Raw genomic sequence first — 27,494 nt, 5'->3', positions numbered from 1 at the left:
ATATAATCTTTATAGAGAACTATAGAAGTGTGTATTTTAGAAAAAAAACGTTTCATAAATGGAGGGTGGACCCTTCTCCCTTTTGAAGGGCACTATACCTTTTCTACATAAATACCACAGTGTGGGTTGTTACCACCTCAATGCTTAACTAAATCAGAAATTTGTGACAGACAATGGTTTAGTCATGTTCTAGGTTGAAGTTAAACATCATTGCTATCATATGGCATTAGAAAAACCAACAAACCAATAACTTTGCCTTAGATGTAGATTGTAATTACTGTAGCTTATAGATTAGATTTTTACTGTGATTTTAGTCTGTGAAATATGTGTTAGTGACCCTTGATATAGTGTGATGCCATTGTTTTTAAAAATCTATTTTTAGTTATACTAGAAAAATAATGTATATGTACATTGCAGATAATTTGAAAATTGTTAAAGTATAACAAAGAAAAAATAATTTGTGATTCCCTTTTCTAGAGAAGAAAATGACTGTTAATGTGAGAGAATCAGAATCAGATTTATTCTCTAGTCCAAGAAGAATATTAGTAGTTAATTGTGGTAGTTATGAGTACATTTCCATAATATTTCTGGTTCTTCTCTGCTGTCCCTGTGGTAAAATTATACTTCCTTACTCTCTTAGAGTTAGGTATGGCTGTGTGATTCCCTTTTAACTAGTGAAATATGAATAGGATGAAGTGTCAACTTCCAGATAGAAGCTGTTAAGAAGAGATTTATTATGGCTTGCAGTAAATCCTTCTTCCTGATACAGTGAGGTGGTCCAGGTGGTTAGAGGCTCAGTGGCCTATGTCCCTGATCATGGACAGTAGGGGAAAATTTTTCTTGTTCATCCCCTGATATCTTGCATGAACAAAAAGTAAATCTTTGTTGGTTTAAACCATTGTGATTTTAGAGTTATTTTGACAGTTACAGAAATATTAGTGATATACTACTAGACAGTAGGTTGATACTGCTAGGAGTTTATTTAACTAGAGGCCTGGTGCAGGAATTCATGCATGGGTGGGGTCCAGCCAGCCTGTCCCGATGGGGGCTCATCGAGCTGGGCCAGCGGGGGGGAGGGGGCGCAGGCAGTTGGCTGGCTGGCCCCGCCCCCTGTCAGGGTGTTGGGGGCCGATCGGGGGGCAGGCCTGCCAGGGGGGTGCCGACCGGGCCCGGATCAGGCTGGTTGGCTGCTGCGGTATGCACCATAGCCCCCAGTCATTCTGGTCGTTCCGGTCACTGGGCTTTTATTATATAGATGACAATATTTAGAAAATTGTCAGGATAATATTTTTAATTAAAGGACTTGCTTAGTATACTTCTTAATGCTTATACAAACAGACTAGATACAACTGAGCTTGTAGTTGAATAAGAGTGAAAAATGTAAACAATTAAGGAGAAAGCCTTGTTGGTTAGCAGGTTGAGGGAGAAATGCTGGATTGGCTGCATAAAGGTACTGGGGAGAGGAGGTCACAAAACTGAGAAGAGGCTATTTTGCCTAATTTGAAATTTTTTTGGAGGACCACAACAAGAAATGGTCTTTCCTTTACTTCCCCTTTTCCGTTTTCTTTTCCTTTTTAAAGAAAAGCTTGGCCAAGAGGAAGGGGAGCCCTGCAGCCAGTAACCCCATCATCCTTTCATTTATGCATTCATTCAGTGAATATGGATAAGGTGACAGCAATGTGTCAGGTGGTATTTGTTGCATAGAAACTCACCATAACAGACATAACAGACATATTCCTTCTAACTGCTGAAGAATCTGGCTTTTATTTGTAGGTTTAGGAAGAGAGAGAGAGAGAATCAGAATGAGTGCGTTTGCATGCATGCATATATGCTTACGCATCTGGCCTTTTATGGTCAGTTCTGGGGAAAAGAAGCATTGTTTCTTATCCAGATATTCCTAGAGTCTTATCTACCTAAAAGGGATTGTTGTATTGTTTTGATGTATCTGCGTGAAAAGGAGTTTATGTAGTCATTGACTTCTATAGGGTTCTAGGTTAGATGAAGGGTGGGGGAAATATTATCTTTAGCTGTTCTAGTTCCAGTTTACTTAGAGATAGAGCTATTTTAGGTTGTGTATTTTTTGTACAGGGATTTTCAAACATGAGTCATAGCTTATTTGTGGTCATGAAATCAATTTAATTGGTTGTGACGAAATTGTTTTAAAAAGAAATAAACCTAAAATAGTGTGTTGCACACTGAAAGAGTGAATACTGGTGTGTGAGACTTTTGTTTCAGTTATATATATGACATGATCCTGGGTTGCAATGTGAACTGTATTTCTTACCTTAGGTTGCTATAAAAATAATTCAAAGCACTTATTTTAAAATATATAGTAAAAGTCAGTGACAGAATAGGATTTATAAAGTTAAATGATAGAAAAATAATAAAACTTGAAAGTATGTTTCTATTTAGAATGCTGAGGAATTCTGTTTTTTAAAGAATATTAAGACAATTGTTCTATCATAAATAGGAAATGGGGGAAATTTGCATTTTTAAAATTTAGACGTTATTAATGGCTAAACTGTATGACTTAGAAATTACAGTTGAGGTATGAGGTAAAGTGATTATGATTGCATTCTGTTAGATTTAGTTTTTATTTTTATATTTATTCTAGGAGATTCAGGTGTTTGGGGATTGAAAAAAAATTTTGCTTTATTGGAACTTTTGGAACGACTACAGAATGGACATATTGGTCAGTATGGTGCTGCAGAAGAAGCCATTGGGATATCTGGAGAGGTATTGATTGAACTTGGTGAAATATTTGTTATGAGCATGGATTTTTTCTTTTAATTTAAAATATATGCCATGAAAAGCACAATATTACCTCACTTACTCCAGCAGGTAGGATCCCAGAAACACAACTTTTTGTTTCATTACAGTTCTTAAGGCAACAAAAATCCCAACAGAACAAAAGTAACACTGAAACCTGAATTCTTTGATAATACTATACCCAAACTATGTCTTGTGTATAAGCTTATCTCCCTATACTAAATCCTTTCTATCCCAGAAAGTGAAAGAGTAAGATTATGGAAGAGTAAGATGTGCATTAAAGCAGAGGATACAAAAGTGAACTAGTGAACAGTAAAGTACAAAAAGAGAGAGAGAGAGAGAGAGAGAAGAGGGGAGAGGGGAGAGGGGAGAGAGGAGAGAGGAGAGAGGAGAGAAAGAAAGAAAAAGAAAGAAAGAAAAAGAAAGAAAAGAAAGAAAGAAAGAGAAAGAAGAGAGAGAGAGAGAAAGAGAGAGAGAGAGAAAGAAAGAAAAGAAAGAAAGAAAGAAGAGAAAGAAAAGAAAAGAAAGAAAGAAAGAAAGAAAGAGGAACTCTATAAAGGAGGCTATTTAATATAGAAGCAAAATGCCTTAAAGATAGCACTAGCTCCTGAGGGAATTATTGCTATTAAATATCTTTATGAGAAGGTTAAATTACGTGTAGGTGTATCCTCTTTTTCCAGACAGGTAGATATCCCGAAATATTAGAAGTCCATGAACACAGATTAAAATACATTTTTAACACTTATGGAATTAATTGCCTGCATAGCTCATAGGCTGTTCTGGATATAAGAATAGTTGTAGTAAATAGCAGTTATTGATTTTGGTGATCAGCTTTAAAAGCATGTTTAACATCAAGGTAAAAAGTCGAAATGATTTTCACTTCTCTTTTATTAAATCATGATTTCTTTATGTAAAGTAAATCATTGAAATGAATTTCAAACTGAAGCATTGTTTTCTGAAATTTTTGCAGTTCTTTCACACATTCTAGATTTTATCTTTATTTCAAAAGATAGAGCAGTGGTTCTCAACCTTGGCTGCACATTAGAATCACCTGCCATAACAAAGAAACAATTTCCGGAGGATGAGGCCCAGAAATCAGGATTTTAAAAAGATTCCCAGGTGATTCTAATGTGCAGCCAAGGTTGAGAACCACTGCATTAGAGTATTATCTGATGTTGACCTTGTAAATTGTCAGATCTTGAAACAGAAGACATGAATTTTTATTTTACATGTACATATTTCCCATATTTGCAAACAAAGCTGTCTAATTTTGTGTGCTTTTTTTAAAATTTGTGATATTGAGTGACACCATTGGTATATTTTCTAATTTTTATTTCTGGAAAAATTTTATACCAAATCTCTCCCTTTCTAATTATGGCCTTTTAATATTCAGCAAAAAATTGCAAAGCTTTCTTGGTGATCTGACGTAAAATTTTCCAACTTGAAGCTTTTTAGTAATTAATGGAAATTAGAAATAATACTTAAAAGCCTAATACTTATGTGCTCGCTTCGGCAGCACATATACTAAAAGCTTAATACTTAACAGCATAGGTGTTAATTGTTTATTTGCTTAAATCAGTGGCTTTCAACTAGAATTGTGCATTGGACTCACCTGTGAAGCTTTAGAGAAAAGTACACAAACTCTATTGAATTAAGTATTTCCCAGGTTGGATTCTTGGTAACATGGTTTTATTTTTTATTATTATTTTTTTTAAATCTTTATTGTTGAAAATATTACATATGTCCCCTTTCCCCCCTCATTAGCCCCTTTTGGCACCATGGTTTTAAAAGCTTTATAGCTAATTCTGATGCACACCCCTTGCTATCTAAATAGCATTGTGCTTCTTTCTATTTATCATTATGACAGATAATATTTAAAGCAGTGGGTATATTTTGTTGTTGTTTTTTTTTTTTGTTAATCCTTACCGGTGGATATTTTTCCATTGATTTTAAAAAAATATATATATTTCTTTATTGATTTCAGAAAAGGGAGAGGAGGGAGAGAGATAGAAACATCAATGATGAGGGAGAATCATTAATCAGCTGCCTCCTGCACACCCACTACTGGGGATCGAGCCCACAACTCGGGCATGTGCCCTTGGCCGGAATCAACCTGGGACCCCTCAGTCCGCAGGCCGACACTCTATCCACTGAGCCAAACCGGCCAGGGCTCCATTGATTTTTTTTTTTTTTTTTTAGAGAGTGGAAGGGAGTGGGAGAGACAGTGAGGTCAGAGAAAAACATTGATGTGAGAGAAACACATGGATTGGTTGCCTCCTGCATGTGCCCTGACCAGACCCTGGGCCTGGGAGGAGCCTGCAACCAAGGTACTTACCCTTGGCTGGAATCGAACCCGGGACCCTTTGGTCCTCAGGCCAATGTGTATCCACTGAGCCAAACCAGCTAGGGCTAAAGCAGTAGGTATGTTTTTAATATCAGTGGTTTTAGTCTTAAAAAAAGAATTCTAACCTCTATTCAGTTTCTTTCTTATAAAGCAAAGGAATTTTGTGGAAGTTAACTTTACTCTGTGAATTTATGAGAATAGTTTTATTTTTGGCCTCAAGTAATTTAGCATATATTGATAACCAATTTTGGGAATAGCTTCTCACCCATAGAAATGAATACTTTCTCAGATGAGTAGTGAATGACCTTTGTACTAATTACCAGTGTATTTTCATATAAAAAGGCTGATTAATTATTAAAAAAAAAGATTATAGGCTTTTATGTTTCAAAATTTGTCATGCTATAGTGATCGGAGTTCAGTCTAAGTCTTAGACTCTAAGACATTAATTTGTTTTTATCAGAGCATCATTCGTTGCGATGAAGATGAAGCTCACGTTGCATCTGTATATTGCACTGTATGTGCAACTCACTTGTGCTCAGAGTGTTCCCAAGTTACTCATTCTACGAAGACATTAGCAAAGCACAGGCGAGTGCCTCTCGCTGACAAACCTCATGAGAAAACCATGTGCTCTCAGCATCAGGTGCATGCCATTGAGTTTGTTTGCTTGGAAGAAGGCTGTCAGACTAGCCCACTCATGTGCTGTGTCTGCAAAGAATATGGAAAACACCAAGGTCACAAGGTATGAATGTAATTAAACTGGATGATTTACCTAGTCTGCCAGCCCACCGTTTGTTTGGTAGACTGAGAAGAAACAAGATTTAATTTCTGAATAACAAAAATTTCAGTAGAAAGGCATCATGATTCTTTCTTTAATGAAAACAGCTTTCCAGCAGGAAACAAAAGTTCTCTTCTTTAGTGTATGTTTTCATAATGCACTGGGTTGTTTTGATAATATTTATGTCTATTGATGAACTGCTGTGATAAAATTTTAGAGATACTTGTGGGTTCTTGGTTAGTGAGAAATTGATTTGTAAAATTTAAAGTATTGCTTTGCAGGATAAATAGTTATTGGGTGAAGGCAAATTAGTATTTTGTATGCTTGCTTTTGTAAAATGTGTTAAAAAAGCCATTTGTGGTTGAAGGTTTTTTTTAATGAATAGGAATGATTTAAGTAATTTTTTATATTATTAGTCAAATACTGTGAGTTTTTTTCTATAATGTTGCATTTTATAGCATTCAGTATTGGAACCAGAAGCTAACCAGATCCGAGCCTCAATTTTAGATATGGCTCACTGTATACGGACCTTCACTGAGGAAATCTCAGATTATTCCAGAAAATTAGTTGGAATCGTTCAGCACATTGAAGGAGGAGAACAAATAGTGGAAGATGGAATTGGAATGGCCCACACAGAACATGTATGGATTTTTAAATTTGTTTTTTACCTTTTACCCTTTCTCTTTCTTACCTTTCACCTTCTATTATTTATTGAGCAATTATACTGAACTAATCATGAAATAATTTCTTTTTAAATTTATTATTTATTTATTGTCTAACGTTTTACATATGTCTCCTTTTTCCCCTGATTGACGCCCCCCCGCCAGCCATTCCCACCCCAGGCAAGCCCCCACCGCCTCAGTGCCTGTGTCCTTTGGATATGCTAATATGCATGTATACAAGTCCTTTGGTGGCTCTCTAACCACCCCCCTCCCCTACCATTTGTCTCTGGATCTATTCTTGTTCATCAAATTATGTTGATCATTATATCTCACATATGAGTGAGATCATGTGATATTTATCCTTCTCCAGCTGGCTTACAGTGATACCCTTCGACTGAAGGGTCACAGGTTCGATTCTGGTCATGGGCAGGTACCTCAGTTGCAGGTGTGATCCCCAGCATTGGTTGGGGCATGTCCAGGAGGCAACCAATCGGTGTGTCTCTCTCACATCGGAGTTTTTCTGTCTCTTCCCCTCCCTTCTCTCTAAAAGTCAATAGAAAAAATATCCTTGGGTGAGAATTTACAACAGGAAAAAAGAAAAGTTGCTCTTCAACGAAGAAAATGAATTGGAGTAGCAACAAGATTGGAAGCTGGAAACCTATTAGCAGTTGCTGAAATTATCCAGTTGAGAGATGCTTTATGACCAATATTCACTAAAGTAATAAGAATGGAGAGAAGTAGATGGATTTGAGATTTTGAAGTTGAATAGTTAGGTCTTAGTAATTAGTATAGCTGACTTGAATAGCTGACTTGGAGGGCCAGGCATGAGACCTAAATTTCTATTTGAGGACACATTCCCTGAGAAGGTGACATTGAGCAAAGACCTACAAGAGATGAGAAAGGGAACTATGAAAATACCTGGGGGAAGAGTATTCCAGGAAAGTAAGTGGAAAGGGCCCTGAGGTTGGAATGTGCATGGTGTGCTATGAAACTGTGAGGAGACTACGTGCACCTGGAGTAGAGTGACTCGGGGGGAGTGAGGCAGAATAGGCCTTAGAGGCACTTGCTCTTCTGTCTGCCAGGAATGCTCTTCCTCAAGATATTTGTGTGGTTCTTCTCTTACCTCCTTCAGGTTTTTGTTCAGGCATCCTTTTCTCAGTGAGTCTATCCTTGAACACCCCATACAGAGAGGACGTGGGCATTCACTCTGAGGGGAATGAAGAATTTTGAGCAAAAGAATATCTTTTGACTTACCATTTTAAACAGATCATTCTGGCTGCTGGGTGGAGAATACATTGTAGTGTGCAGTGGCAGATATAGTAAGACCAATTAGAAGACTATTATAATAATCAGGTGAGACATGATAATAGCTTGGGTCAGGTTGATAAGAGGTGGAGGTGATGATGCATGATTATATTTTGTATATATTCTGGAGTCGAGAGAATTTGCTGAGGGACTAATTGTGGGACACGAACAAAATGTTAAAGATGGTTTCAATTTTTTTGTCTTGAACAATCTGGAGGATGGAGTTGCCATTTATTGAGATGGAGGAAACTGGATTTTGAAGAAGAGAGACTCTTTTGCTTTTGAGACGTCATTTAAACAGTTGGGTATCCAAAGGCTGTGGTGAAGATACAAATTTTAGAATTTTTAAGGATATAGATGGTATTTAAATTTTCATATTTCACATATACAATCTTTGTTATAGTTAGAGTTGCTTAAACTTTATTTTTATTTTCTTAGGTACCGGGTACTGCGGAGAATGCCCGGTCATGTGTTCGAGCTTATTTTTCTGATCTACATGAAACTCTGTGTCGTCAAGAAGAAATGGCTTTAAGTGTTGTCGATGCTCATGTTCGAGAAAAATTGATTTGGCTCAGGCAACAACAAGAAGATATGACTATTTTGCTGTCCCAGGTTTCAACAGCCTGTCTCCATTGTGAAAAGACTTTGCAACAGGTAGGTAGTTTAAACATAGGAAGGATATAGTTTAAGGAGAAGAATTTTTAAGGTTAAGTAGATAATTACCAGAGGTACACACTAGTCTATTTTATTACTTTAATAAATATTTTTAGCCGTAACCGGTTTGGCTCAGTGGATAGAGCGTCGGACTGCGGACTGAAGGGTCCCAGGTTCGATTCCGGTCAAGGGCATGTACCTTGGTTGCGGGCACATCCCCAGTAGGGGGTGTGCAGGAGGCAGCTGATCGATGTTTCTCTCTCATCGATGTTTCTAACTGTCTATTCCTCTCCCTTCCTCTCTGTAAAAAAATCAATAAAATATATTAAAAAAATAATAAATATTTCTATATTATTATATGTTACTGCATTCATTAACATTGTACTTAGGACATGGTCTCTGTAACCTCCAGTTGCTCCACCAACAAATCAGTGTCCTCTTCTTCATGTGCCCTCCCCACCATAAAACCGTGGGTTCTAGGACTTCTAACTCTGTCATTCTTCAGTCATGCCAAGTCCTTTACTCTTCTTTGCCAACCATGTACTATTCCTTCTGCTTGGCAGGTTTATATCTCCCTTTCCTGCTAGTGGAAATCCTCCTTCAAAGTCTAGCTGAAATGTCTGCTAATCTTTGAAGTCTGTCTTCCTTGCTCTTTTTTGGGGGTACCTCTCTAGCTCTAATTTAGTGGTTCTTAACTTTGATGTCACAGAAAAGCTATTTTTTAAAAAAAATATTGATTTTTACAGAGAGGAAGGGAGAGGGATAGAGACTTAGAAACATTGATGAGAGAGAAACATCGATCAGCTGCCTCCTCCACGCCCCTTATTGGGGATCAAGCCCGCAACCAAGGTACATGCTCTTGACCGGAATTGAACCCGGAACCCTTCTTCAGTCCTTGGGCCGACGCTCTATCCTCTGAGCCAAACCGGTTAGGGCAGAAAAGCTATGCTTTTGATAGTTGAGGTATTGTAAGGCATTTGTTACCCAGTTTGCATATGATATACTTTGCTAAATGGTGAGGATTTATCTATTGATTTAGCAAATATGTATTGAGTGCCTAGTATATGCATGTACATTCCAGATACATAGGATATATCAGTAAACAAAACAAGCAAAAAGTCATAATCTTGTGGAATTGGCATTCTAGCAAGAAGATGGGTAATAAACCATAACATATCTAAATAAGTAAATTATATAGGATATGAAAAAGTGAGCTAAGGAAAAAAGAGAAAGTGTGGAGGTACAGCAGATTGCCTTATTAAATAGTCAGGGTAGCCTGGTCAGAGTGGTTCAGTTGGTTGAGCGTCGTCCTGTGCACTGAAATGCTGCTAGTTAGATTCACAGGGCACATACATACATGAGTTACGGGTTTGATCCCTGGTTGGGGCACGTAGGGAAGGCAACCAATCTATATTTCTCACATTGATGCTCCTCTCTCCCTCCCTCCCTTCCTCTTTCTGAGGACGTTCTCGGGTGAGGACAAATAAATAAATAGGGTAAACATCATTGAGAGAAGATAAGACTTGAGCAAGAACTCAGAGAAGAAGGAGGTGAAGGAATTACGTAAAGCCCTATTGGGAGGAAGAGCATGCCAGCTGAGGAAATGGTTAGAGGCAGCATGCCTAGTGTGTTTGAGGAACAGCAAAAGAGGCCACTGTGGCTGGAATGGAGTAAGTAAAGGAGGGAATAATAGAAGCTGAAATGAGAGGTCATATGGATTATATGTAAGGAAGGCCTTGGGCCATTGGAAGGACTTGAGCTTTTCCTGATTGAAATGGGGTTTTGAGCATAAAAATGACTTGATCTTACATGTTCAAAGGATCACTCTGGATAGTGTGTAAAAAATAGATTGAAGTGGGGGCAAAGGTAGAAGGAAGGAGTTCAATGCTTAGGAGGCTGCTGTAGAATTCCAAGTGAGAGAGAATAGTGTCTAGGTTAGTAGCAGGTAGAAATGCCCAGATTCTGGGTATCCAGTAGGATTTGTTGACAGGTTGTTGTGGGTTATTAGGGAGGAGAAGGCAAGAGTGACTTCAAGTTTTTTGTTCTGAGCCACTGGAATAATGGAATTTCCATCAACTAATATGAATATGCAACAGTGAATAAAAACTGATAACACCACTGCTGTCATGGAACATACATCTTTTTGGGACATCTCTGTCTTTTGAAGAATATATTGGCACATGTATAGAATATCTGGAATAACAATTGAGAAACTGGAAAGTGTTTGACTTTGAGGAGAGCCTGGGGAATCTAGAGTGAGGCTTTTCACAATCTGATGTGAAGTCCTTTTTTCTTTTCTTTCTTTCTTTTACTTTTTTTCTTTTTTCTTTTTTTTTTTTTACCAATACATGTATATCTTATATTATTTTAAAAACGTTTTATAGAAGTACAACATACATAAAGAACTGTGTTCCTAAGTGTTCAGCTGGCTGAATTTTCGGACAGGGCATTACTGTATAACCAGCATTCAGACCAAGTAACAGACCATTACCAGCTCCCAGAAATCCCTCAGACTTCCTGCTGGTAACTACTAGCCCTTTCCCCAAGGATAAACTACTATACTGACTTCTAATGCATTTCTTATTTTTGCCTGTTTTGGTAATGGAATCGTACAGTATGAACTCTTTATGTTATTTCTTCTTATACACTACATTATGTTTATAAGATTCATAGCACATGTAATTGTGGTTCATTCTCATAGTGGTATATAATGTTGCATGTGTGAATTATATACCACAATTTATTCATTCTTCTGTTGATAGGTTCTCAAATTCTTTATTAATGCCTGATTATTTTTACCTAGTCAAATTTACACTTAGGTTAACTTTGAATACTGTAATGTTAAATGATCTTTTTTTTGAGTTTTGATAATATCTCTTTTGTAACATGTTTATAAGAATACTGTCTTCTCTTTCCTAGGATGATTGTAGAGTTGTCTTGGCAAAACAAGAAATTACAAGGTTACTGGAAACATTGCAGAAGCAGCAGCAGCAGTTTACAGAGGTTGCAGATCACATTCAGTTGGATGCCAGCATCCCTGTCACTTTTACGAAGGTAATGTACTGTACTGCACTTTAGGTTTCTTTTCTGACGAATCATTGTTGCTTAAATTCCATGATAATCAGCTTGAAAAGACAACTAAGAAATTCATGAATCATAAGATTAAAAAAATTTATTAGTGCAAAATAGAAAGGGGTATAAGGAATCTCCTTGTACCCAACACTCACTTTAACAATGAAAAACTTTTAGCCAAAACTGGTTTGGCTCAGTGGATAGAGTCAAGGGTCCCGGGTTCGATTCCGGTCAAGGGCATGTACCTTGGTTGCGGGCACATCCCCAGTGGGGGGCGTGCAGGAGGCAGCTGATCAATGTTTCTCTCTCATTGATGTTTCTGGCTCTCTATCCCTCTCCCTTCCTCTCTGTAAAATATCAATAAAATATATTTAAAAACAAAAAAAACACAATGAAAACCTTTTAAATTTCATCTCTCCTTTCCCCATTCCCTTTTCTATCTGCAGGCTCCCAAGTTATTTTGAAATAATCCCAACATATTTCATCCCAACATCATATAATTTCATCTACAAAATATTTTCAGATATAATTCTAAAAAGTAAGGACTCTTAAAAAACATAACAAAAACTGTTATCTCACCTAAAAAATGTAACAATAGATCTTTAATATTATTCATTATCCAGTGAGTATTCAGATCTCCCAGACTGTTAAAAAATTTTTAAGTTGCATTTTTTTTTTTTGAGGCAGAATCCTGTACTTGTTTGATATATTTTAGTCTCTTTTAAAGTGGATTCCCCTAATTTAAAAACGTGCATGTGTTCCATTTTGCTTTCTGTTTTAAGGGACTTTTTTTTAATACATTTTTATTGATTTCAGAGAGGAAGGGAGAGGAAGAGAGAGATAGAAACATCAGTGATGAGAGATTATCATTGATCGGCTGCGTCCTGCATGCTCCCTACTGGGGATTGACCCCGCAACCCGGGCATGTGCCCTTGACCGGAATCGAACCCGGGACCCTTCAGTCCACAGGGTGATGCTCTATCCACTGAGCCAAACCAGATAGGGCTGTTTTTGGGACTTCTAAAAAAATTTAATATGCCCTACCCGGTTTGGCTCAGTGGATAGAGCATTGGCCTGCAGACTGAAAGGTCCCAGGTTCGATTCCAGTCAAGAGCATGTACCTTGGTTGCGGGCACATCCCCAGTAGGGGGTGTGCAGGAGGCAGCTGATTGATGTTTCTAACTCTCTATCCCTCTCCCTTCTTCTCTGTAAAATATCAATAAAATATATTTAAAAAAATTTTTTAATATTATTTTATAATTGTGTAAAACATTATATGTATATATCTCCAGTCATGAGATTACTGGATTGTATGGTAGTTCAGTTTTTCACACAAATGTTCAGAGTCCAATCTGTAAACTATAAAGCAAGGTTCACATAGAGCAGCCTAGCTTCTATCCCTGACCCCCCTACCCTCTCCACCATTCCCCATATAAAACTATTAAGAATTTTTTCTGAGTTTTATTCATCATTTAAAAATAGAGGAAATTTTTATATACTTACCTGCACACTCCCTGCATTTAAAGGTAGAATACCTTATACATTTCTCCACCTTGCCCTTTTCACTTAAGTGTTATGTCCTGGAGAACACTCCATGGCAGTATACAGTGACATTTTTTGTTTCTTTTAATAGCTGCAAGATACTTTATTGTGAGGATGTACCACTTTTTCTTTTTTATTGTGTTAAAAAAAATAATAAAAATTTACCATCTTAACCATTTTTAAATGTACAATTTAGTATTGTTAAGTATATTCACATTGTGTGGATCAAATCTCCAGAAATTTTTCCATCTTCCAAAACTGAAACTGTGCCTTATAAACAATAACTTCCCTTTTCTCCTACCTTACCAGCTCTTGATAACTTTCTGTTTCTTTAAATTTGACTACTCTAAATACTTCATGTAAATGGAATCATACATTATTTATCTCTTTGTGACTGGCTTATTTCATATAGCACCATGCCCTCACAGTTAATCTGTGTTGTAAAATGTGACAGAATTGTTTGCTTATACCACCTTTTGTTTATCCATTGAAAGACATTATTGTTACTTCCACCTCTTAGCTATTGTGAATAGTACTGCTGTGAACATAGGTGTGCAACTATTTCTTAGAGACCTCGCTTTCAATTTTTTTGGATATATATCCAGCCACGAGATTACTGGATGGTAGTTCAATTTTTTATTTTCTGAGAAAGTGCTGTACTGTTTTCCATAGTGTTTGCACTATATTATAATCCCACCAGCAGAATTTCTCTACATTTTTACCAACACTTGTTACTTTTTGGTGTTTGGTCTGGGGGGGTTGGTATTTTTTATTTTTTTAATAGTAGCTATCCTAATCGGCATGAAGTGATATCGCATTGTGGTTTTAATTTGCATTTCTCTGGTGATTAGTAATGTTGAGCATCTTTTCATATTTTCTGGCCATCTTATATCTTCTTTGGAGAAATTTTGTGTAAGTCCTTTACCTGTTTTTTAATTGAGTAATTTGATATTTTGTTGTTGAGTTGTAGGAGTTCTTTATATATTCTGGATATGAATCCATTATCAGGTATATGATTTGCAAATATTTTCTCCCAATACCTAGGTTGTTGCTTCATTCTGTTAACTGTGTTCTTTGATTCATAAAAGTTTTTAAGATTGATACAGTCCCATTTGTCTGTTTTGCTTTTGCTGACCATACTTTGGTGTCATATTGAGGAAATCATTCTGAAATCCAATGTCATGAAGCTTTTATCCCATGTTTTCTTCTAGGAGTTTTATAGTTTTAGATCTCATGTTTTGTCTTTAATTTATATATTTATAATCCAACTATTTATAATTGTATGTCTTCTTTGTAAATTTACCCTTTTATCCTATACTAGAGGCCCGGTGCACAAAAACTTGTGCACTGGTGGGGGGGAGGTGTCCCTCAGCCCGACCTGTGTCCTCTCACAGTCTGGGACCCCTCGGGAGATAACCACCTGCTGGCTTAGGCCCGCTCCCCGGGTGGCAGATAGCAGGCTCGATCCCGCGGTCCCTGCGCACATGGCAGGCCAGATCCTGGGGTTGGGGTGGCGGCGGATGTCGATGCCCTGCCCCACCGCTCCGGGTCACACACACGGCAGGCCCGATCCCAGGGTTGGGGCACCGCCCCATGTCGCGCACATGGCAGGACTGATCCGGGGTTGGGGCGGGCGGCGGATGGCGCTGCCCCGCCCCACCTGTAGTATGCAAATTTAACGGCTATCTTTGTTGGGTTAATTTGCATACTCTTCTGATTGACTGATGGGTGTAGTGAAGGTATGGTCAATTAGGATATTCGTCTTTTATTAGTGTAGATAATTAATAGAAGCCTAATATGCAAATTGTCTCCTTGGGCAGTCGTTCGACCGGGAGTTCGACCGCTTGCTATGACATGCGCTGACCATCAGGAGGCCCTGACCAACCTCCTGTGGCACCCAGGCGGGGGGCTGTGACCTTTTGTCAGCTACCTGTGGGTGGGGGTGATGGGGACGTAGGTGCAGTGAGAATGCTGGGTGTCCGCTGAGCTTATTCGCACTCCGCCTGCTACCTTCCCCTGGGATGCCAGGGCTCGCGCACCAGGGAAGCCCCCACACGGCCTCTTCCGGGTGAGCCAGGCCGCAGCCACTAGGACCTCAGGGGCCGGATGGGCTCCCCATGGATTCATGCAGGAGCCATTCTACGAGGCCAGCCAGGAGAGAGCATGCTGCCCGCCTGGCTTCCGTGTGGTGCTGCTGGGTGGCCCAGAGGCCCACGCTGTGCCCCGGCCTGCGGCGTCTGGCCAGGCTCTCTACATCTCCATGTGGGGGCTCAGGTGCAGGTGCTGTGACTCAGGTGGAGGGGGACGCGCAGGAGCCTGGGGGCCCAGGTGCTGCCCAGGGCCCAGAGGTCAGCTGGGACCTGCCCTTCCATGCCAGATGCTTGTGCTTCGATTGCCAGCTAGGCCTAGGGACCTCACCCATGTACTAATTTTGTGCACCGAGCCTCTAGTCATTATATAAGGACCTTCTGTATCTCTTATAATGGTTTCTGACTTAAAGTCCATTGTCTGATAGGATAGCCATCCCTCCTCTTTTGGGTATGATTTGCATGGAATATTTTTTTCCATCCTTTCACTTTGAACCTATATATGTCCTTAGATGTAAAGTGAGTCACTTGTAGACAGCCTATTGTTGGATCTTGTTTTTTTGTCTTTTTTTTAATCTTGTTTTTTTATCCATATAGTCAAACTATGTCTTTTGATTGGGGAGCTAAATCCATTAATATTTAAAATAATTATTCATAAGTAAGGACTTACTATGGCCATTTTGTTCATTGTTTTCTATATATCATATAGCTTTTTTTTGGTCTCTCCTCTCTTACTGTATTGTTTTGTAGTGACATGGTTTGATTTCCTTCTCATTTCTTTTTGTTTATATTTTATGGAGATTTTCTTTGTGTGTTTACCATTGTAATTACATAAAACATATTAGTTCTAACACTCTATTTTAAACGTTAATGCTTTAACTTCAATTGCATACCTATTTCATCCCCCACACTTTGTTAATGATGTTACAAAATACATTTTTATATACTGTATACCTATTAACAGAGGCTTACAGTTAAAAAATTTTCAATTACAGTTTACATTCACTATTTTCTATTGGTTTCAGGCGTATAAAATGTTTTTGTTATTTCAAGTCTATAAAAATTAAATTTATGCACCAAAATTACAACAGTACAGATTACTATTTGTTTACATCTAGTGGTAATGACTCCCTCAGCTTTTGCTTTTCTGGGAAAGTTATTTTTTCCTTCCTTTTTGAAGGACAGTTTTGGCATATATAGCATTCATTGTTGACAGCTTTTTTCTTTTTTTAAAATTATTTTTAAATTACAGTTTATATTCAGTATTATTCTGTGTTAGTTTCAGATGTACAGTACAGTGGTTAGACACTTATGTACTTTACAGAGTAATCCCCTGATGCTTCAGGTACCCACCTGGCCCCATATATATTTACCAAGATATTATTGACTATATTCCCTATGCTAGAATCTATATATCTATGTGATTAGTCCATAAATACCAATTTGTACTGCTTAATCCCTTCACTTTCTTCACCCAGCTACCCAATTCCCTCCCCTCTGACAACTGTCAGTCTGTCCTGACAGTTTTATTTCTTTCAGCACTTTGAATATATTCTCCCACTCCTTTCTGGATCCCAAACTTTCTGCTGAGAAATCAGCTGGTAATCTTATGGAAGCTCCCTTGTAGGTGATGAGTCTTTTTTCTCTTGCTGCTTTTAAGATTCTCTCTTTGTCTATGATTTTTGACAGTTTGATTATAATGTGTCTCAGTGTGGGTCTCTTTGGGTTTATCCTAGTTGGGATGCATTGAGTTAGAATTTTTATGTCCATTTCTCTCCTCAGATTGGGAAGTATTCAACCATTATTTCTTCAGGTAAGCTCTCTCTGCCCCTTTCTTTCTCTCTTCTCTTTCTGGGACGCTCACAAGATAAGTGTTGATCTCCTTGCTAGTGTCCCATAAATCCCTTAGGCTTTCTTCACTCATTTTTTTTTTTTTTCTTCTCTAACTTGATTTCAAATGACATATCTTCAAGTTTGGTGATTCTCTCTTTTGCCTGATGAAGTATACTTTTGAAACCCTCTAGTGAACTTTTTCAGTGCAGTTATTATATTTTCATCTCCAGAATTTTAGTTCTTTTAAAAAATTTCTATCTCTGTTGATATTCTAATTTGCCTGTTATTTATTTTCCTGATTTTATTTATTGTCTGTGTTTCTTTTAACTTCTTAAGTATCTCTATTACAGGTTTTTTAAGTTCTTTGGCAACTCATAGATCTGAATTTTCAGGGTCAATTTTTGGAATTTTATTTATTCCTTTGATTGGGTTATGTTTTCCTGTTTCTTTTATGCCTTGTCCTATTTTTGTTGAGATTTGGGCATTTGAATAAACAACTACCTCTCCCAATCTTTATGAATTGGCTTTGAGCCTGGGAAGACCTTCACCCAGCTAGAGATTCTAGAATTCTCAAACCTTTTCTGGGGTTTATCGTCTCTGGGTTTGTGTGTGTGCTTTAGCTGCCTTGAATTCCTGAAGCAGTTTGCCTCTGCATTTTTTCAGAAGCCAATAATCTCTTATTCTCCCTGCACAGCAGGAGTTCTAATGTGCCATGTCCTTGCCTCTGTTTCTAGTGGCTTTCAAATTGTGCCGTTGGTTGTCCCTAAGAGGTTCAAGTTGGGTGAGACAGTACCCGGTCTCTATCTAAGGCCGACCCCAGATGAGCCAGAACACTGGATGCTCAGTAAAACCTTATGTTTCTGTCCTGGTATAGGCATTTTCCTTTTAGTTGCATTGTGCCATACCAGGTTAGGCAGGGGCATAGATGGGTGTGCAGAATTCTGTCAATTTTTTTACCTCTTTTGTTGGAATCCCTTTTTCATTTTTTGTTGCCCTAGGTGTTTAATTTCACAACTGGTTTCTAGAATTCTCACAAAGATAATCTGGTTCATATATTGTTTTATTTCTGAAGTGTAGGACTGTACGGAAGTGTATATTTAGGAGCCATCATCATAAAGATGGTAACTGAAGCACATGGAGTAAATGAGACTATGTAGATAAGAAACACACCTCATATAGACTCTCAAGTACACCAATATTACAAAGGTAGACAAAAGGAAAATGGGAGGGAGCATCCAAAAAGGTGGGATAAAAACCAGGACAATGTTGTATCATAAAAGAAGAGTGCTAAAACGAGGAGGCAAAATAATAGTTACCAACAATTATTTAGGAGCTGTTGTAAGGACTTTATACGTGTTTTAAAAAATAATCCTTGTAAAAATTGTGTAAGTTTGGTACTATTTTAATCCTGAATTTATAGATGAGGGAAGTGAGGCAGAGAGATCATGCAGCTAGTAATATGTACACTCATTACAAGAATGTTGTTCGTTCGTTATGATAAATTCAGAGATCTAACATCTGTCAGTTGGGGATTGGTTAAATCTTGGCTCATGGAATATAACAAAGTAATTGAAAGAAAAGGGCAGATCTTTATGTTTTGAAATGAAATTATTCCATAATACACTGTTGAGTATAAAAGTTAGTTGAGTGTATGTTTGTATTTTTAAATTTATCTTTTTAAAATGTATTCTTGGCTTGGCTGGTGTGGCGCAGTGGTTGAGTGTAGACCTATGAACCAGGAGGTCACGGTTCAGTTGCCAGTCAGGACACATGACGGGGTTGTGGGCTTGATCCCCAGTGGGGGTCATGCAGGGGGCAGCGATCAATGGTTCTCTCATCATTGATGTTTCTATCTCTCTCTCCCTCTCTCTTCCTCTCTGAAATGAAGAAAAAAAAATATTTAAAAAAATATATATTTGTTTTGTCTTGGCCAGTGTTTCTAAGTGGTAAGAGCATCGGCCCTCGCACCGAAGGGTTGCAGGGTAGATTTCTGGTCAAGGGCACGTACCTGGGTCAGGGCACGTGTGGGAGGCAATCAGTCGATGTTTCTTTCACATCGATGTTCTCTCTCTCTCTCACTTTACCTCCCCTCCTCCTTCTCTTCCACTCTCTCTGAAAAATCAATGGAACATATATTTTCAGGTGAGGATAAACAAACAAACAAAAGTATATTTGTTTTGTTTGTGTATATCAACCAGTATGTTCATAGGAAAGTGTCTGGTGGGATATATATGAAATTGTTAACTGTATATGTCTGGGAAGTGAGCAGCAATTCTCATTTTTAATTAATATATTTATTAACATATTTAACACAGCATAAAAACCCTTAGAAGATTCAGTTGAGCTAAAAAAATCTGGAGAAATTAGGTGGATGCATACATTTTTAATTTACACAAAAACAAAGTAGTCAGTTTTAGTAAAGGATGTGGCATTAAGGAGTGACTCTTCTCTTTCAGATCAGATTTCAGTGATTGAGGAATGAATAGGAGAAAGGACAGTAATCAACAGTGACATTTTATAAATAAAAGTATAAATATTAATGCTTTCTAACACTATGTCAAAATTAAAAGATGAAAATATTTTTAAAATTATAGGACAATAGAGTTCACATCGGACCAAAAATGGAAATTCGAGTTGTTACATTAGGATTAGATGGTGCTGGAAAAACTACTATTTTGTTTAAGTTAAAACAGGATGAGTTTATGCAACCTATTCCAACAATTGGTAAGTATGAGTATTGCTTTTTACCTTAACAAACCCTAGCTTACAGCTGAGTTTTGGGGATCTTATAATATGCCAATCTGTCATGGAGCTGGGCTTTTTTTTTCTGGCTGTAAGACACCAGCATTTAAGAGGAAAAATGCGAGATTCAGTGGCTGTAGGATTGGATTGAAACGTGGATGGTGGGATAATAAGAAGGAACAGAATTTTGGTGGGACAGGTGGAAGGAATAAATGATTGGTGACCTTGTTGAGGGTTAAGGGTGAGGGGGTGGTAGTGGTGCGGAGTTGGCATGTACTTATGTTTTAAGGTCCTAAGCACCCAGCTTTAGGGGTCTAATAACTGATAAAGGTATACATTCCCCACATAGGTTGGTTAGGAGTGGAGTTGGTTGGGCAGCAATAGATATTGCTGTGTGAAGATAATTGTAAGTCACAGTTATAAACAGGGAGTTGCCTTGTGTGTGGTGTGTCGCTGTAAATATAAGTTTAGTATTAAAGTAACTTTTTTTTTAATTCAGGTTTTAATGTGGAAACTGTAGAATATAAAAATCTAAAGTTCACTATTTGGGATGTAGGTGGAAAACACAAATTAAGACCATTGTGGAAACATTATTACCTGAATACCCAAGGTAAGAGAAAAAAATGACATCGTAATTTTTCAGATTTTTAGGATGCCAGTTTTCAGTATATTGATTTAAATAGTAAAGCTGATATTTAAGCATTTATTAAATATTGATTATACCTTTAAATATTGGTGGCCAGCCCCACATTATTAAAAAAAATGAAGGTGGAAAGACTGGAATATGTACTTTGGTATAGTTCATGAAAAAAACATAATTATAGCATAAAAACAATACTTAGCTTGTATATGTGCGCTGTTATGAGTACTGCTCTTAACAGTTAAATTATTAGTGTCATGAGTATGATCACTGGTAGTATTGTGGAGTATAGTAGAATTTGTGGTGTATGGTTATGCGGTTCAATTTAATTAAACATTTATCCCATTATAATATCTTAAAAGCTCCATTTTCATTCACAGTTGTTATCTGCAGAAGAACCTATAGTGGTTTGCTTTAGACCAAACTCTGACACGTCACATATATTCCATCCAGCACTTATTCACAGTTGGGCCTCATTCTAACTTTTGCCTCCTATATCCCAATATAAAGCTTATGTTTATGCCACCTGTTCCATACGTCATTCTACTTTCCACCTAGAAGAGAGATTAGATAATTATGTTTACTTTGGGATTTTTGATATTTAATATGAGCCAATGATTAATGGAGAAAAAAGGAATTTTGATCATGAGGAATGGTTAAATGTCTGAATATGTTTAGCTACCATAAATTAGCTGGAAAGATTTCTAAAAAGTATTCATTCAATAGATATTTATCAAGTTTCTGCTGGAAAGTGCTGTGCTAGGTGTCTAGAAAGAATACTTTGGAGAGATAAAGATGGTGATTTATTTTTAAAGGATTCTCTTTTTGTAAGAGAAGTAGTAATCAACAAATAAGTAGCATCAATAGGTAGATCATGAGGGGTACATTTTCATTCATTAAGAGGAAATATTAATTGGTAGAGCAAGTGTAAATCTTCTTATGGATGGGGAAATGAAAGCTGAAAAGTTATGTGACCTATTTGAGATCATACCATTAATTATTGCTCCTATAATAAGCAGCCTTTCCATAAAAATAATGGTAGACTACCCATAATATAATGAGAGCATTAAATATTTTGTCCATTTACTGAAACTTAGCAGGTGACTAACTGAAATTTTTGTCATTTTGTTGGTAGCTGTTGTATTTGTTGTTGACAGCAGTCATAGAGACAGAGTTAATGAAGCACACAGTGAGCTTGCGAAGTTGTTAACAGAAAAAGAACTCCGAGATGCTTTGCTTCTGATTTTTGCTAACAAACAGGTAACACATTTGTATTTCAGAATACTTATTTTAGTAGTTTTGTGTATTTCACATCATAAAGTAGCTAGAAATATTTCAAAAGAGAAATAATTAGTAGATATTTATGAAGTTTCTGCTAAATATTCTGAATGCAATCTATGTGGAAAGTACAAATTCTGTGCTTCATTCCTTGGAGTATTCAAAAAGAAGTAAGTCAGTTGATGTTCTCTGAAACTCCAGTGTATGTAAGTAAACACGTAAGTGAATATATATGACATTCTAATACAAAGAAAACTGGTAAGTAACTTCAATAATGTTAACAAAATGTTATGGCAAATTAGAGAGTAGTTCTGAAGGTGACATCTTTTAAGATTCGTAAAAAAGTAGGATTTTGGTTGAAATTATAAGTTGAAATTATGGATAAGTCTTTGAATCAGTATGTGAAGGCAAGACTATGGTAGGCAGAGAAAATAAAAGCATTCGTATTTTTAGGGAGCATCCAGTGGACTTGTATGTGAGGAGCAGGTAGAGGATGAAGAAAATCTAGAATAACAGATGAGGCCACATTGTGAAGGAAGGCCTGACAGGACCATGCTGAGATACGTAGGTTTTATTCTGTGAGGAAAGGACAGCCATCAAAAGGTTTTTGGATTAGTTGGTTGTAAGATCACATCATTGTTTTCAGACTATAATCCTGGTGGTAGGATGTAGAATTAATCAAGGGTAAGGGACTAGAGACAGGAAGATGCAGTAAATTGCTGCAGTAATTCAAGTGAGAGATTTAACAAGATCCCTATTTAGAGGAATAGATAGGTGGAAGCAGATTGAAGATATTTTATGATGGTAGAATTGTTAGAATTTGGTGATTGAAAGGGGAGGATGAAGGACAGAAAATAGCAGATTTCTAGATCTTGACCTTAAGTTTCTAGGAGGATCAAAATGGTTTTAAGTGCCACAGAGCGGCTTAGATGTCATAAGGAGGAGTACGATGAGGAATATAGGATTTTCCCCCTAATTAAAAAATGGCCAAAAATAAGCTGATACGCTTTGCTGTACTTATGATTAAAGACATACAAATAAGACAAAGTAAAATACCATTCTCCAATTATCACATTGTGAAAGACAAAAATCTTTGAGAATCATCAGACTTACATACACTATGCTGTGGTTATTAAACTGAGACCTTTTCTTAGGGGGAAATGCATATACCCTCTTACTCTGTAATTATACCTCTAGTAATATATCCTGCAGACAGATATCCTAAGATTATTCCACAGATACTTTTGCAACTGTATGTAAAAAATATGTATGTATTTGTAATAGCACATAAGCACACAACTTCATTATCGGATTGGAACATTTGGTATAGGACTGGTAAAGAAAATGATGTTGCACCTGCACAGTGGAATGCAGTTCACATGTTAAAATTAATGTGGAAAATCTGTTTATCCTGATAATGGAAAGCTATCTATATTCAACTTGCGTGTTAAGTAAATAACAAACAAAATTAGAGTATGTTTCTATTTGTGTTGTACAAATGTGCATGGAAATTTTCTGGAAAAATATGAGAATATTACTGGTGGACTCTTCTGGGAAGTAGGGATGTTCGAGTATTCTGAATAGTTTAATAAACCCTTCATTTTGTAAACCCTATGTATAAACTATTTTCAAAATATATACACATTAATTTTTCTTTTAAATTGATGCCTTATAGTGACTCAGACAGTATCTTTCATTCAGGCTGCATGGCTTTTATTGATTTCATTGTAAAGCTGCTATATAAACAATATATAATACAAGTAAGTAAATGATTTTAACCAAAACTCTTTTTTTCCTAGTTTTATTAATCTCAGAATAATTACTGAAAGGTGAATCTAGGTTTTTAGATTAGTCTTTGGTTAGAATGGTACCAATAGAATTCTTTATAAATGGTAATAATTTAAAAAATGATGATGATATTGACGGTCAATATTAACTGATTTTTAAGAAATTCTGATGTGTATATATCTTTCAGGATGTTGCTGGAGCCCTTTCAGTAGAAGAAATCACTGAACTTCTCAGTCTTCATAAACTGTGCTGTGGCCGTAGCTGGTATATCCAGGGCTGTGATGCTCGAAGTGGGATGGGACTATACGAAGGGTTGGACTGGCTCTCACGGCAGCTTGTGGCTGCTGGAGTATTGGATGTTGCTTGATTTTAAATGCAGCAGTTGTTTCAAGTTTTGTGGTTAAGAGTTATTTTGCACATAATATGTTGTAAGAAATTCTACATCTCAAAGGTAGTTAATTTAGAATATGTGTATGAAAGGAATTTTGGATTGGGAATTCAGTACAATATTGCTTTACCAAAATTATTCTATAGCAAAATTTAAATATCTGATTGAGATTAAATTGGATTAAATAGGGATTTCTTGATTTTACATTTTTTAAAATGCACATTTGTTATTTGAGTTTTTCAGATTATATGTGACCCATATATTGAGAAATAGTTACAGAGAAAGGGTAAGTGAAGATGTATTCTTATAGCCAACCGAGTGCCTAAAGACCTCTGCAGCAAGTGAGGCATGGCTTCTTTACTTGTCTTTCCTGAATTCTGGCAGTATTTAGTAGTAAGAATGGCAATGACTTAATGAAATAAGATCCACAAATTGCATCTTTGGGTTATAGGATTACTTTTACCTTTAGTAATAGAAAACCTTTAAAGCTAAGACTATAAGCTATAGAAAATTAATATTTTATACAGTGTTTTATTAAAACTTTCTCCTAAAGCATTTTGTATAAAACCCAGTGAGTCAAAATGAAATGTTGCCTAACTAGGCCTGATTTGTAACATTAGTACTAACCTGAATAATAATTAATAATAAAAAAACTGTGAAAGTCAGTTATGTTCTAGTTGACCTTCACTTATGAAAGACCAGTTTTCAGGGCTGAACCTGGATGTATTATTTCCTAGGTTATAGTTCTAAACTGGCCCTTCTACTTTTTCAGCATATTTAAAGTACTTAGTATTTCTTTTAAAAAATATATTGCATCTTTAGTGAGAAAGACTATACATAAAAGGTAGTAAGTTACACAAAGAACTAGGGTTGCCTTTACATAAGAGAGAGACATCTAAGTAGAAAATTACCTTTACCTTATGAGAAGTCATTTAAACAGTGGGGAATGCTTAGCATTTACGTCATTTGAAATGTTTTACCAAAATAAGTGCATTTATCTTGACAATAAAATGTGATTAAGGCTCTTTGTGACAAGGCCTTGAAAAGCTAAGAGAAAAAGCACATCTAAGAAAAGAACAGAAGAAACACTGAAAAAGTTATCACATTTATTATGCAGTATTGTGAGTAAAAGTTTAAAAAATCCTGTGCTCTTTACTGGTTTTCATATTTTAAGGATGTTCTCTTATTATGGCAGTACAATTTATTATATTTGAACTTAGCTAGATTGGATTTCTTGTGTTTTGTTTTTTCTTTTAATCTTCACCCAAGGACATGCTTAGAGAGGAGAAAGAAAAACATCAATGTGAGAACAGAAACACTGATCAAATTACCTTCTATATGCTCCCTAACTGGGGATCAAAACTGCAACCCAGGTCTGTGCCCTGACCAGGAATCTAACTGGCAACCGTTTGGTGCAAGGGATGACGCTCAGCCAACTGAGCCACTCCAGCCAGGCAGATTTCATGGTTTTAAAAAAATACTTTTTATATTTTAGGATGAAGTTCAATCATCATCTTAGTTGAACTACTATGAGGACATTAATGTCTGATGACAAAATGTGACTTGGTGGTACTGTTTTGGTTCATTCTCTTCAAATTTATGTTTAAAAACAACAAAACTTTTAGAAAACAAAGCATTAAAAAACTGTCCATTAGTGTTATGGGCATTGTGTAAATAATATAATTATATTGTCCTTTATTTTTCAAGTAAAAGGTCATGCTGTTACAAGTGTAGTTTGTGCATATAAATAATACTTATGAATTAAATTATTTAATATTGGACTGATTGCAATAACTGTGAAAAATAAAGATGTTACATTTGCCTGTGAGCCCTTGAACTGTTTTATCTACTAGGTAATTGAAAGAAAAATGTCTAACACTAATATGTAAACTTGCTTTCCTTGTAAATTATTTTTTATTTTACCAATTTTGTTAAACTTTGTAATTCACATTCTTAACATATTACTAAACACAATTTTTAAAACTGTGCTTAGACCTGGTTATAATGTACATAATAGTAATGTTTGTTTTTTTTTAAGAAATATTTTTCTTAGGCCATTATTACTATTTGTGGTAGTATTCTTTCACTAATGATTAGTTAAGATTGTGCTAGTTCCCTCTGGGAAATGTCAAATTTAAGAATAAGAGAAACATGTTAAATACAATCTATTAGAATTTGATTCCTAGCCCTGAGTTTCTGTATTAAGCCTACATATTACTGTATGATTTATGTAAAGCAGGTTTTTCAAGTGTATAGCCCTGGTGTGTAATTCTGGAATGCTTTATAATCACCAGAAGCCATTTTTTCATTACACATACGATCAGTATAGACAGCAATAAACTGTTACAATCCTTTTAAAGAAGTCCTATCGTTATTCTAAAAATTCTATTTCTTGAACCATCTAATAGTAGGGGTAGTAACTATTTTTAAAAGTCATGTTTAATATAAAACTGAAACTTATGTACACAAACAGCAGTGTGGTGGTTGCCAGAGGGAGGGGGTGGGGGAAGAAAGGGGTCCTAATAGGTGACAGGAGAAGATGTGACTTTGGGTGGTGGGCACATGGCCATAGCTATATACAGATTTTGTACATTAGTAATCCACACATGTGGACTAATGTTACCCAATAAAATCTAATGAAAAAAATTCATGTTTGTGTTGTGAAGATAAACAATAAAACAGGGTAGGGATTTACATGTCAGATTTGAGATGTAGTATATTAAAGATTTAGAAATAACATAGTCTGTATTTGCAATGTCACATTTTAATGAGTATTATAACTAGTGTTTTGACTAAAATTTTGCAATGAACAGTCTATTGCTTTTTAAATTTTAAACTTAACCTTATTTCATTTGAGAACATAGCATTTTGTGTGTGTGTGTGTAATTAAATTTATTGGAGTGACATTGGTCAACAAGATCATATAGGTTTCAGGTGTAGGCTTCTGTAAGACCTAAATATTGTAAGAGAGCATAGCATTTTAAATAACCATTTTTAGAAAATGGCTTGGAAAACTTAGCTGTAGCCTATGAACTAATATTGCTAAAAGACGTTTTATGTAACATTGAGATGCTTCTCAGTTTGCAAAATAGGAATAGGGAAGAAGATAGCTTAGCTATACTTTTCTCCTAAATGAATGAGTGAAAAGGACTAATAAATGTCAGATGGTTTCTTGCTAATAATTTAAAACATGCTTTTAAAAAACATCTGGCAATTTGTTTAGGTCTACTGATTATGTTAAGTTTGTAACACAATGGAAAAATTCATTAAATATTATTTTCACTTAGACAAAACAATGATATTTTGAGGGAAATGAGGCATCACTACCACCTGGTGGCAGTATTATCAAAAATTTAGGTTTGAGCTTTTAGGAATGAATATATCTGCTACGTAGAGAAGTCTCCACCTAAAATGAGGAAGAAATGGTAAATGTCACAGTGAAAAGACATTTATGTCCAACTTCAAGTTCTACATCTTAGGAGGAGGATACAATTTTAAAGTAGCAAAACTTGCATGTGCTTCCATCACATAAAAGTTTGTGGTACAGCCAGGCTGGTGTTGCTCAGTGGTTGAGCATCCTCCCATGAACTGAGAGGTCACCTACTTGATTCCCAG

At 36.4% G+C, this 27,494-nt stretch overlaps 1 protein-coding gene across 5 annotated transcripts in view; it reads left to right on the top strand.

The window, feature by feature from the left end:
- Positions 1 to 24,534, top strand: part of TRIM23 (tripartite motif containing 23) — a 31,618-nt gene extending 7,084 nt beyond the window's left edge. The window contains exons 3-11 of one of the 5 annotated variants that reach the window (XM_005857939.2): positions 2,615 to 2,736; positions 5,574 to 5,852; positions 6,347 to 6,529; positions 8,294 to 8,509; positions 11,429 to 11,563; positions 19,638 to 19,767; positions 20,285 to 20,395; positions 21,561 to 21,685; positions 23,679 to 24,534. In XM_005857939.2, the coding sequence (XP_005858001.1) occupies positions 2,615 to 2,736; positions 5,574 to 5,852; positions 6,347 to 6,529; positions 8,294 to 8,509; positions 11,429 to 11,563; positions 19,638 to 19,767; positions 20,285 to 20,395; positions 21,561 to 21,685; positions 23,679 to 23,858 (1,481 nt within the window). In that variant the 3' untranslated portion in view covers positions 23,859 to 24,534. The other 4 variants (XM_014549045.1, XM_014549050.1, XM_014549054.1 and 1 more) reach the window with 4 other exon arrangements.
- The last annotated feature ends 2,960 nt before the right edge of the window (positions 24,535 to 27,494 follow it).

This window comes from Myotis brandtii, unplaced genomic scaffold (assembly GCF_000412655.1).
Source record: "Myotis brandtii unplaced genomic scaffold, ASM41265v1 scaffold115, whole genome shotgun sequence".
Taxonomy (NCBI): Eukaryota; Metazoa; Chordata; class Mammalia; order Chiroptera; family Vespertilionidae; genus Myotis; species Myotis brandtii.
Note: the sequence above shows the minus strand (reverse complement) of the source record. Positions and strands in the feature narration are given on the sequence as shown.